General features: G+C 38.1%; 1 protein-coding gene across 1 annotated transcript in view; it reads left to right on the forward strand.

Annotated features, from left to right (window-relative positions):
• The window catches only part of prkx (protein kinase X-linked), a 55,708-nt gene that overhangs the window by 14,175 nt on the left and 28,207 nt on the right, over nt 1-13,326 (forward strand). The window contains exons 2-3 of the mRNA XM_082164052.1: nt 10,616-10,784; nt 11,940-12,203. Coding sequence (XP_082020178.1) covers nt 10,616-10,784; nt 11,940-12,203 — 433 coding nt within the window. The remainder of the gene's footprint in view (nt 1-10,615; nt 10,785-11,939; nt 12,204-13,326) is intronic.

Genomic DNA, 13,326 nt, shown 5'->3' on the forward strand with positions numbered 1-13,326 from the left:
TCATTTTTGAGTGAACTATCCCTTTAATAACAAAACAAAGAACAGTGCAGCACCAGGACAGTTTAGAGAATGCACAGGCTTGCAACTGGGGACAAATTAAGCAGTTCAATATCAATATTTAAAGGGATAGTTCACCCAAAAATGAAAATTACCCTATGATTAATAAAGGCCTTCTGAAGTGAAGAGATGCGTTCGTGTAAGAAAAAGATCTATATTTAAAACGTTATCGACTAAAATAACTAGCTTCCGGCACACGGCCATACACATCGATTTACGGCGAAAGAGTAACCCTTGACGCACACGTAATGACGAACGCGGAAGCGCAGAGGATAGAGCAAAACAAAATACCAGTCATGAATTAGAAGTCTAAAACGGCAATTTTTAAAGAGAAATGTCGGAGATGTCGGCCTTTAACAAACGTTTAGAATTATAGATTTTTTTTTTTAAATGTATGAATCGATTCAAATTGTTAGAAGATAGAATCGCGATTCATATGTTAAAGGTACGTTAAAAATATACAGACTTTTGTGTGCGCACGAGAAACACGAGGAATTTCCGTTTCAATATCCGGTTTATGTAGCCTAACCTATTTCTTTTGTGTGTAAAAATTTGGCTTTCGTTAGGGCAGTATATAATATCACAGGCTTATGTCCGCTTTAATACATCCTCTGTGATGGCCGAGAAACCGTATCGTGAAAAGGGGTAATGGTGCAATACGGCTGTGTGCATTGACCTTTTTGCCAATGTTTCTTGTGCGCAAGTGAAAGTTTCTTTTTTTTTATACTTTTTTTGCGAAGGTCCCTTTAGGGGCTCCATAGTTCAAAGTATAATCTGTTAAATAGTTCCACAAAGTGCATTTACTCTAAATCCATTTGTGGTTTATTCTAAATGAATCTAAGTAGAGGGAAAGCTCATATTTCTTGTTTTTATTATTTTTTCAGTGCATTGACACTGTATGTTGAATATGAGTTGAATAGCCTGTAAAAAACACAAAGAAACTAAAGCTATGCATGTATTTTTTAATGCATAATGTCATCACGTTTTCTCTGATATCTGAGCTGCTGAAATTTTATTTATATTTATTTGATGTTCCTTGATGATTCATATAATATTTTTCCTTTGAGACATGCATGGTTGCTGTTGGCTTATCAGCTAAACTATGACTCACTCACAGTCACAAGTTATTTGATCATGGCACAAAAGTATATTTCTGAGTGTGCATCCATATCAAAATTCTGTAGAACCTGAATTTGCATTTTAAGGCAGCCCTCAGCAAGGTTTTGTACAAACAAAATACATCATTAAGTCCATGCCTTGAACTTAAAATGGCACTATTATGCTTTTTTGGATATTACCTTTCATGTAACGATGTAACTATACATCGTTAGATCGAGATATCGCAATATAAAAATGTGGCGAAATGTTTGAAGTTTTGAAAATGTAGCTTGCTGAGTAAGATTTCCCTGTAACTGGCAGGAAACATGATCTAATAATGTGTCATCATCACAAGTGTCTTACTTCACGTTACCAATCCCGTCTCCTCCCTACTGACAGCCAAGGCATTTGTTTTCTTCCATGGTTGTGTAACCATGTCAACATAGTTGATCATAGACATCTCTGAACAAAGATTCCTTGTGTGAGGTAAACGTGTTGAATGCCAACATTCCATGTCAGTTGTTCCGTCTGTGTTGTAGCTCGAATGGAGCTACAAGGAAATGTAGGTCGTCTGAAACTACCCTGTTACGAATACTTAGAGCATAGCTTAATTCTGTGATCAGTACAGCATTAAACATTTTGCTTCTAGTTCTATTTTTTGGCTTGTGTCATGAAATATAACTTTCTTTTGACATTTGCACTTTCATTGTTGAGTCTATATTGTCCTTCTTGTAATATTACTAGGCAACAGTTTTATGAAATAGTTTTCAGAAATTGCATTAATAAATGTTTTTAGAAATGTGGGAAAATGTTAAGAATTTTTATCAAATATCAAACTTAAATATCTTATCAAGTTAGTTTTTGTTTTTATTGTTTAATTGTATACATTTGTGAAATTTATTTCTGAATATAACTTTTTATTGCGTATATAGCTAAAAAATACACTACTGTTCAAAAGTTTAATAAATATAATTCACAAGAATAATATGACATATTACAATTGAATAACTGTTTTCTGTTTTTATATATTCAAATGTTTTTTTTCTATTATTATTTTTCCTGCACTGTAAAAAAAAACAAAAAAAAAACTGTTGCTGCCTTAAATTTTTAAGAACAATCAGCTGGGCTATATACAGCAAGTCATCTAAACTTAAATTATATTAAAGGGATAGTTAATTACTTTCATTAATTACTCACCCTCATGTCATTACAAACTTGTAAGACTTTCGTTCATCTTCAAAACACAAATGAAGATTTTTTTTTTATGAAATCTGAGAGCTCTCTGTCCCTCCATTGACAGGTACGCAACTGACACTTTGATGCTTAAAGTAAATAAAGAGATTGTAAAACTAATCCATATGAATTGAGCGTTTTAGTCCAAATTTTCTGAAGAGACACAATCGCTTAATATGATGAGCAGACTGAATTTAGGCTTTTATTCACTTAAACTTTATCAGTTGTGGTAAACGTAAGCTCAAGGATGTTCGCATGCAAGATCCAATTAGGCCTAGGTTTATTTTCGTGTTACGCCGCACATATGAGCTTCAGCAAGAATGAATAAAGTTATAATCAATGAAGTTTGTTCTCGTGCAATAAGCATGTTCGGTTGAGCTTCTGTTTATGTTCGCTGATCAATGTTATAGGCCTATGTGAATAACCAGGGTTGCCAGAATTGGGCGGTTTTTGCAATCTATTTTGCGGGCAAAAATGGGTTTGGGCGGGTGGATAAAAATTGGGCTGGTTTCGGATCAGTTCGGCGGGTTTTTGTTGCCGAAACACCGGCACTTCAGATCCTTATTCCTGCGACCCCAATGTTCAGCAGCAGTCTCACTCACTCACTCACACACACACACACACACACACACACACACACACACACACACACACACACACACACACTACAACTCTGGCTGACGTGCCCCCTAACCTCACAACAGACACTCCCTCCCACTACCTTAAAGTGACGCACGCCGGCACCGCCCGCCCCTCAAACAACATAGTAGATTGCGGGGTTTTCAAATTAGGTAGCTGTCAATGCGGTTCATGACCTGTTCATGACACTCTTTCTTGGTCAGCGGCAGCGCCAACACAGATTTGAATATGATTTTGTCAAAGGTTTAATAGACAAACGGAATGGAATAAGATCGCGTGGGTGTTTGAATCGAGATCACAGACTTTTAAAGATGAATCGTGCAGCTCTGTAATGACACATTTCATCCTCTATTGAATCGAAAGTGGCTAACTTCTGTCAACCTCATCTATAAGCAAGGACAAAAATAAAGCAATTTAATTTGAATTAATATCTGTAATATTCTGTAATAAAAAAATAAAAAAAAGATTTTAAAATCATAAAAAAAATAAAAAACCGCGATATCTAGGTGAATCGATTTTTTTCTCCCAGCCCTATTATGCATGTTTCATGTTGCCATTTGAAATAACTGAAATGTTAAAGTGGGTTATTTTTTATGTCCATATCTACTCAATGTTTTTATGTGAATGCTTTTGTTCCAAGCGACTTTTAGTGACAATAAACAGACTCATTGATAGCCTAAGTTGATCGCATTATTTTACGTAACATAAGCTTATAGTTTAATAGTAGGCCTAGAATAGTCTGACTGAAGTCAGTGTAGCCTACTTTTGCGTTCATTTAATTGAATATTGTTTCTAAAATCGGATAGGTTAAGTCGAAAAATGGGTCATTTTAAAGCTTGTTAATGATTTTAATGTGTTTAAACGAGAAACAAGCCACAAAAAAGAAATTGGGCGTTTTTTTGTGCATTCTCGCGGTTTTTGACAAGGTTTTGGGCTGGAAAACCTCGCTGGCACCTGGCAACCCTGATAAAAGCCTAAATGAAATCTGTTCATCATATAAAGCGATTATATCTCCTCAGAAATTTTGGACTAAACCGCTCAATTCATATGGATTAGTTTTACGACCTCTTTATGAACGTTGCGTAGACTGTCAATGGAGGGACTGAAAGGTATCAGATTTCATAAAAAAATCTTCATTTGTGTTCCGAAGATGAACGGAATTCTTACAGGTTTAGAACGAGTAATGACATCATTTACATTTTTGAGTGAACTATCCCTTTAATTACATTAAACTGCTATTGTATTATATTATTATATTATAGTGGGCTGGTGCAAATCCTGCTGGAAAATGAAGGAAGCATGACAGGGCTCCAGACTAACTTTTTTCACCTCCGTCCTGGAACCGTCCTGTAAAACAATTTGAACCGTCCTGAAGTGAATGTCAACCGTCCCAAAATAAACATGTTGTTTCTGTACTTTGTTATTATCATCTATAGTTTTTAGTTGTTAGTCACATTAAAAAACACCATTAAAATGTTTATGATATATATTGTTATTATATTTATTTAGCTCCATTCAAAGTAGTTATCTGTAAACAGGTAAAAAACAGATTTAATAAAAAATAACAGGAGTTAAATGCTTTTTTGTATTCATGCAGAACAAATTTTTAATTTTTTTCCTTTTAATTTTTTTTACATTTACGAAAATTACATATACGAGAAAAATACATACAGCTCAAAACGTTGAGCTCACAAAACATGAGTTGGTTGAGTTGGTTGTATTAAACAATATAAATACTGGTAACTACATATCTCAAAGTGGTACTGTGTTATTAAGAGAAAGGGCTTTAAAAAGTGTAATATGACTTCTCTAGAACACAGAATTTGGGAGAATTTCTGTGTCTCCGTCTCAATCTTTGTACTGAGGTCTTCGTTCCCTGAAGCCACTACTCCACCACTTGGTCACTGCTTTCACAGAGTCATAGTGTTGTGCAGGAGGGCCATGAACAGAGATTTGAAGGAGGCTGTTGAGCATCTCATTGGACAGGCAGGACCTCCAGTCTGACTTGATTCTCTTCATGCTGGAGAAGCCACGCTCACAGCAAGAGGAGCTCATGGGGAGGACAAGGCTGATCTCTGCTACCATCTGCATGTGCTGAAACTGGCCATCCCTTCCAATGGCACCCTGAATCAGCCGCTGCCACAGCACCTGGGAATCGAGGTGCCTGTAGTGACGGGAAACAAGAATCTTTAGGTCAAGCCACTCTCGCCTAGCTGCCTCCACGGATTCAAAGTCCTCACATGTCTCAAGTATGGGATGGAAATGCTCCATGAAGGCATTCATCTCAGCTGTGCCAAATGTTGCCAGATCAGTAGTGTCTTCTGGCCAGTTGGACAGGTCAAAGAGTGTGGAGGTTGCCTTCAGAACGCCGGTCTCCAGACTTTTGAAACGCTCTGACAAAAACTCACAGAAGCTGTTGGTGAGGCGAAGCTTGAGGTTTTTTAAGTTGTCGTCGTCAGCATTGGTCCTGCTGATCTGGACACCCTGCCAGGTACTTCCAGCCCCAACCTCATCCATGAACTGGTGTAGCCTTGGGCCTGGGTTTGTCTACAGTTTAAAAAGAAGAAAAGAGATAAAGAACATTTTAGTCATTTTAATTACTAAAAGGACCTATACAATTGTTGAGCTGTGACAATATTAAATGGAACATTTACATTTGGCAGACGCTTTTATCCAAAGCGACTTACATTGCATTATCCTATACATAGGTATGTGCAATCCCCTGGGATCAAACCCACAACCTTGCGTTGTTAACGCAATGCTCTTACCACTGAGCTACAGGAAATACAATATAGAATTATGTAATTATAAAATAGTTAACTATGTATATGGGTCAATGACAAATAAGGTTTTCCACCCGACATTTAGCACCTAATAATGCCAAATCTAAAAAAAATTCTCACCTGCATGGCCACGAGAGCCAGGGATGTTGTCTGCAGTCCATCCGAGACCATCTGCAACGTGAGGCCTTCTTGCTGGAACAGGAGGCTGAGGTGCTTCAGTTCTTGCAAGACATCCAGCATGAGGTGGATGAATAGCAGCATATTGTACTGTTTCAGGGTGTGCTGCACAAGCTTTGCTCTCCCCTTCATGGCTGCACTTGCTTCCCTGTCATTAGGGTCACTGGCATGGTTCTCAAAGTGTACCAAGATGGGCCTGTAGTTCCTCATCAATGCCTCCAATGCATGTGACATGTGTGGTAGCCAGCGAGTACCTTCAATGTTGCCTGGCCTCACAATGGAGATCTCCATCGCCTTGCTGATCTCCTGAAGCTCCCGTGAGGCCTTCGCAGAGCAGGTGTAGTGCTTGTGGATGGCACGTAGTGTTTGCTTAATGTCTTGCAGCTGAGGAACCTGTTTGACACAGTCTAGAGCAGCTAGCTCTAGACGATGAGCCACACACCAGATTGAGACAAGGGACGGGCACAGACGCTGAAGTCTGGCGGTCACTCCGTTGTTCACACCCAGCATAACGGCAGCACCGTCACACCCAAAGCCAACCAGATGTTTTTTCAGGTCCTCCTCGCCCACTCCAACCTTCAACAGTCCAGCCAGAATGGCATCCAAAATGCCCTGGCTATGGGCATGGTCCAGGGCAACAATCTGGATAAGCTGGTTCACTGGTTTGCCATTCTGGAGGTAGACGCAATAGATTAGCTCCTGGTCCTTCACTGATCGGTCAACTGAAGAGTCAGACACGATAGAAAAGAACCTGGCTGATCGCAACTTTTCCTGAAGCTCCTCAATGAAAGTCATACCGATGGCTGTGATGAACATGCGGCATGCCTGGTCATTGCTATATGTATTGCCGAGGTCCAGGCCGTTGGTGTGATGAAGAGCCACCAGCTTGGGGAACATAGTGAAGGCCGCCTCCTCTTTGGCAATGAAGTAGGCTATGTTGAAGAGTTTCACCATCTTTTCCTGTACTGCTGCATCCATTCTGTCAAAAAGTGCCACCAGTGCTCCTCTTTCTGGGTGAGCTCTTGCTTGTAGGGCATCATCAGCTGATTTGTGTGCAATCGTGGCTGCATGCTCTTTGATGCTCCTCACTCTGACTTTCTGTCCAGTTACCCCATGGAACAGGGCGTTCCCCATGGCCTGAGCTGGGCAGCTCCTGCATGTTTTGCAGTACATCAGTTGTGCAGGTTCATCATATTCAATGAACGAATAGCACTTTTTCCATTCAGGAAGAAATTTTCTTTTCTGTTTTGTTGCATAACCAGAGTTTCCTTGTTTCTGTAAAGAAGAAGAAAATTAATTGATTTGCCTCAGCCCCCCCTAACTATGCATGGCTTCAGGCCAATTTTCACGTCATAGCTCATGCAGGCAGGCTTCAGGCCTATGATGGGTTTAGTTCAATTGTAATGCATTAATTTAGAATTTCTCAAAAATTTCCAAACCCACATACTTCCGGAGAAAACATATTAACCTGTTAATATGAACGATTTTAAAGTTTGAACATGCAATACAGATACAGATTTAACTACTGTGACTTAAAAAATATCTTAAAATTAAATAAAACCACTTTTCCTAAAGTAGAACAGTCTTCTTTTCAATGAATGATATATGCTTTCTTTATAACTACTTGCATGTACATCATTCTTTATTCTTTCAAGCAGCAGACATATTTCTTTGTATGAATTAAATATAATGAATCCTTATTAAAGCTATTAACGAGCAGTGAATGCTTTTCTCTTTTTCTTTTGTTGCTTGATCAATATTAAGGACACAGACCGCATTAGGTTTATTACCCACTGTCACTTTAAGACATCGGATCATGTCCAATGACATGCGGATCCAATTGCACTGATGCACATCTGATACTATCAAAACTGTTTAAGACATAACCAACAGTTTACGTGAATACTCTCTAAAACGGACATTTCGACATAATGTTGTGTGTATTTGTCCATTCAGACATGACAGAGAGCTCAATTCAGTACTCGCGCGCTGTAACGTTATAGGTGTCTATGGCTGCACGCTTCGGGTGCAGAAGAGTAGAGCTCTTTTTTGCGTCGTCACTCTTATTCAGATCTATATGTCTGCTCTACTCATTCTCCCAGAATTTTTTTTAACGTTTTATGAGACATGCAGCGCATGTCAAGTCAACCCGTGTGCTGCAGGGTAGATCAGCACGTTAACATTACAGGACAAATGTGCGCATCTACCACAAACGCAGGACATCAGTTCTGACTGGATCGCTTCCCAAATCGTCACTATCTAGCATTTTGTCTAGATGAAAATTATTCGTCAACAAAATAACACTGCACCAATAACAGGGACTGTCCCCAGAAAACGTAAAAGTCTGGTCACCCTAAATTAGACTGACTAAGAAAAAAAGTTATATTTTATATAGTTATAAATTATATTTAAATCTAAATGTATGCTTTAGCTAATATACACACACACAGCCGGGGTAGCGCCCGTTAGCTAGCTAACGTTAGAAGGTTAGTAGCAAGCAGTTATACTGTTTCAATCCAATGACAAAAAAATTAAAATTAAAAATAAAAATTGTACTCACATCAAACTCGGGGATTGTAGGCCTACTCGGGTTCGATGGAGGAGATGCAGGGCCATCTTGCTGCTCAATCTGTTTGATCTTTTCCTTACCGTTTAACCAACGCAACATATTTGCGATGTCAATGTCATTAAGCCATGTGATAGAAGTACCGCGAAACAAGTCTCCGTGACGGGTGAGTAGCAGGCCATTGATAGTAACTATAGTAACAGCATGAGAAGACGCGCTCCGTTGTAGTCAGCGCTTGGTCGGTTAATTTTGGCATTTTCTAAGTAAGTTAACTTACCCTAATAGGCTAGTAATAAATTAACACACATACTAAAATTTCTTTCGTCCTGTAGGCGTCCTGGAGAATATTTTTGTTCGTCCTAAACACATTTTCTATCGTCCCCAGGACGATAGGACGCCGTTAGTCTCGAGCCCTGAAGCATGAAGTGCTCTGAAAATGTCCTGGTAGACGGCTGCGTTGACTCTGGATTTAGTAAAGCACAGTGGACCAAAGTCCTCTTTTCTGATGAGAGCAAATTTTGCATCTCATTTGGAAACCAAGGTCCCAGAGTCTGGAGAAAGAATGGAGAGGCACACAATCCAAGATGCTTGAAGTCCAGTGTGAAGTTTCCACAGTCTGTGTTGGTTTGGGGAGCCATGTCATCGGCTGGTGTTGGTCCACTGTGCTGTCCACTCAACGCAGCCGTCTACCAGGACATTTTCAGAGCACTTCCTTCAGCAGACAAGCTTTATGGAGATGCTGACTTCATTTTCCAGCAGGATTTGCACCTGCCCACACTGCCAAAATAACCAAAACCTGGTTCAATGACCATGGTATTACTGTGTGATTACTGTGTGATTTCATATAATATTCAAATTTTTTTAAATCCTGTTTTCGTGGGTTTTATGAGCTGGAAGCCCAAATTATGTACAAATAAACAACTAAATGCTTGAAATCGTTTAAGTTGTGGGCCCTGAATCTATAATCTATGGAAGTTTAACGTTTTGAATGGAATTATGGAAATAAATAAACTTTTCCATGATATTCAATTTTTTTATTTAACTGACTGAATTTTCAGCAGCAATTACTCTATTGTTCAATGTCACATGATCCTTCAGAAATCATTCTGATTTAGTGCTAAAAAATACATTTCTTCTTATCATCAATGTTAAAAACTGCTGTGCTTCATTAATTTTTTTTTGATAAATAGAAAGTTCAAAAGAACACTATTTTAAATAGAAATATTGCTGACCCTAACCATTTGAATGGTAGTGTCAATCAAAAGGCTTCTTCTTTTATTTTATTTTTATTTTTTATCTCTTAAATTGTTAGGGATGTTTGTTCTGTCTCAAGTCTGCATACTACTTTAGAAGTATTTCTCAAGCGAAAGTTTGTTTAAACAAATAAAACGCAAGCCTATTTTCGGTATCTGCATGATCCACTTCATGCCCCTTAAACACAAACTACCACTCCACGATTGTGGTTTTCCGCCTCTTGAGCCGAGTGCTACTCCACACATCAGGGCTTTTTTTTTTTCTTACCATGATTAGTTAAGCATTTAGTGTGAGGCTAAGGTATAAGAGCGCATATAATAGGATGTATTGGTCCAAATAGCCTGTCGAGTTGTATCCTGTTGTTGTTATTGATCTGTCAAGCTTGTAACAGCGCTCCGGTGAGACTGAGTAGCCTGTAATTTGGTGGGTGGTTAAATGTGCCCTGCTCTCTCAGCTTGAGACCTCTCTCTGTTGCCATTGATCATATGTGTGTAGTGTAAAACATTTTACCCACTGAAACAAGTATCCCCATACAGTAGAAATGAAAGACTTCTTTGAGGTTGGTCATCTTTTTAAGTTTTAAGCTCCCTGCTCTGAGTGCCATTCATCTGTGGAGAACTGAGCTCTGTGGAGAACAAACACAAACATGCTTCTGTAGTCTCAGTATTTAAAATATGGGATAGTGGTAGTAAGTAGCTTAAGTCTTCATACATTTTGGGTCCAAAGTGAATTAAGTTTCTGTTGAGGCTATTATGTAAATTTTGCGTTGTAGCCATTCTCATTATGTCATTTCTCCACACTGTTGCAGGTACAGGAACCTTTGGAAGGGTTTTTCTGGTGAAGGATAAAAAGGCAAGAGGTTTCTTTGCTCTGAAGGCGATGAAGATCCCAGATGTTATTCGTCTAAAGCAGGAGCAACACGTACATAATGAGAAAGAGGTTTTGATGGAGGTGAACCATCCTTTCCTTGTCAGACTGTGAGTGAACACTACACAACATTAACAAATAGGCTAACAGAATTGAGAACACTGTTATCTCATAAACATACACTGGGTTATGATCTGTATTGTGGGAAACTCAGAAGCGAAGACCAGGAGAGTTGGTTGTATCTTCAGCAGGATTCTTTATTTAGAACACGAGCTGTCGGTAGCTGCACTCATCAAGTCTAACTAAGGCTGTGTACATTGTAGTTTATATATATTTAGAGGGCAGTGCTTAGAAATGGAGACAAAGCACCTGGGTGACGACCTTAAACAAAGCATGCAAATGAATAATACAGCTATAGGAAACTCTTCCAAATTAACAAACTAGACTCTAGAGTGTTGCCAATCCTAATCCAATCAGCATAACTATTCAAAGACTGGGACAGGGGCTCCAAGAGCCATTAAAGACAAAGGGTGAGAGTCTCAGTAATCTGACTCATTTAACTTACAATAGAGAGAACAGGACCGGCAGGAATCTCTTGCTGGAAACGTTGCTTAACAGCTGATATATTCATCATAACCTTAAATGCTAAATTCAATGTACTCTACCTTAGTTTTTCATGTTATGTTATGTAAGGACATAAGATCAGCCGATCTTATACAGATTCTTAAATTTGTAACTCCACAGTATAAACATTTCAGTGTGCTGTAAACATTTAAACGTGCTGAAGTACCAAACATATCAATGTCAAATGTTGTTTGACCTGCTACAATCACTTTAGTCAATTCAGAACATTGAATTTGCTATATTTAAACCTATTAGGGTTAGGGCTATTATTAAATATTTCTAAATATAGATACTGATCTATACTTGTGATTCTCAGCCAGGGGGGCCTCAAGAAAAAAATCTAGATATTTCTTATTTTAATTCAACCCCTCAACAACTTTTTTCTTTTCTTTTTTTGAAGAACCAGGGGTATATTAGAACAAACCAGGATATATGAGGTAGCCTAATTTTAAAGGTCTGATTTCTAGACCTGGAAAAGTTAATAAAATGAATTGATAAAATTGTATTAATTTAATTGTCTAATGCTTTAGTAATTTAAGTCCAGGTCTTATAATGTATAGCCTGTCTGCCTCCAAGCTCATGGCAAGTACTTGTACCATATTTACAAATCACATGTAAATGTGATGTGGACATTTTTTCAGGTACTGGACGCATCATGATGATCGCTTGCTGTACATGTTGATGGAATACGTGAATGGTGGTGAACTCTTCAGCTATTTACGCAGCCGAGGACGTTTCAGTAACAGCACCGGAATGTTTTACTCAGCTGAAATCGTGTGCGCCATTGAATATCTTCACTCCAAAGAAATAGTCTACAGAGACCTGAAACCAGAGAATATTCTGCTGGACAGCGAGGGGCACATTCGACTGACAGATTTCGGGTTTGCTAAAAAGCTCACAGAAAGGTATGTTTTCATTGGTTATCTATACAATAGTTGTGTACGTGCGATATACAGTATATACTGTTCAAAAGTTTGTGGCTGGTAAGATTTGTTTTATGCTTTTGAAAGAAGTCTCTTATGGTCACCAAGGCTGTAGAATATTACAATTTTGTGAAATATTATTACAATTTAAAATAACTGTTTTCTATTTTAATATTATGTTTTTTATTTTTTATTCCTGCGATGGCAAACATACATTTTCAGCAGCCGTTACTCCCGTCTTCAGTGTCACATGATCCTTTAGAAATCATTATAATATGCTTTGGCGCTCAAGAAACAAGAAATGTATTATTATTATCAATGTAGAAAATAGTTGTACCATTTAATGGTTTTGTGGAAACGGTCATAGAATGAATATAAGGTTGAATTATTTACTTGTTGTTTATTTGAATAGGGACAGATACAAAACACATAGATTATTATATAAAGAACAATCCAATGCCTGTATCACAGTGTTTATAGCCATGGCTAATTCGCAACACCTGTCCCTAGAAGGTGACAGGTGTCATCAAACTACAAGCAATAGCACAAATAAAAACAATAGAATAAAGATACACATTTTATGTGCTAATGTGCTCATTAAAGTGCTCAGAGTCCAAAAGCCAATACCGTGAATGATTAGAGCTGCAGACAGTTGTGTAGGTTCTCATATTTAGTCTCTAAAAATGGCATTGGTGCATTCCTACCTCAAACAGTCAACATATGATGGAATTTGACTGCAGATATCACACCTTTTTTTCTATTTGTTGAATTAGGCTAGTACATTGAAGTATACAATTTCTGTTTAATACACTCCTAACATTGTTGGGTGTAATGCATAACTAAGTACTTTTCCTTTGAAAAAGTAAAGCAAGGGACTACTAATATTTTTTCTGTAATTTATAGGGTTAGTTCGCCCAAAAAAAAAAAAAAATTTAAATTGTCATCAATTACTCACCCTCATGTCGTACCAAACGAAGATCATTCATCTTCAAAATGAATCAAATCTGAGCGATTTCTGTCTCTCCATTGATAGTCCACGCAACTACCAATTTGTTGCTTCAAAAAGTTTATAAAGAGATCGTAAAACTAATTAATATGAATTGAG

This window comes from Leuciscus leuciscus (assembly GCF_965113295.1).
Source record: "Leuciscus leuciscus genome assembly, chromosome: 3".
NCBI classification, from domain to species: Eukaryota; Metazoa; Chordata; class Actinopteri; order Cypriniformes; family Leuciscidae; genus Leuciscus; species Leuciscus leuciscus.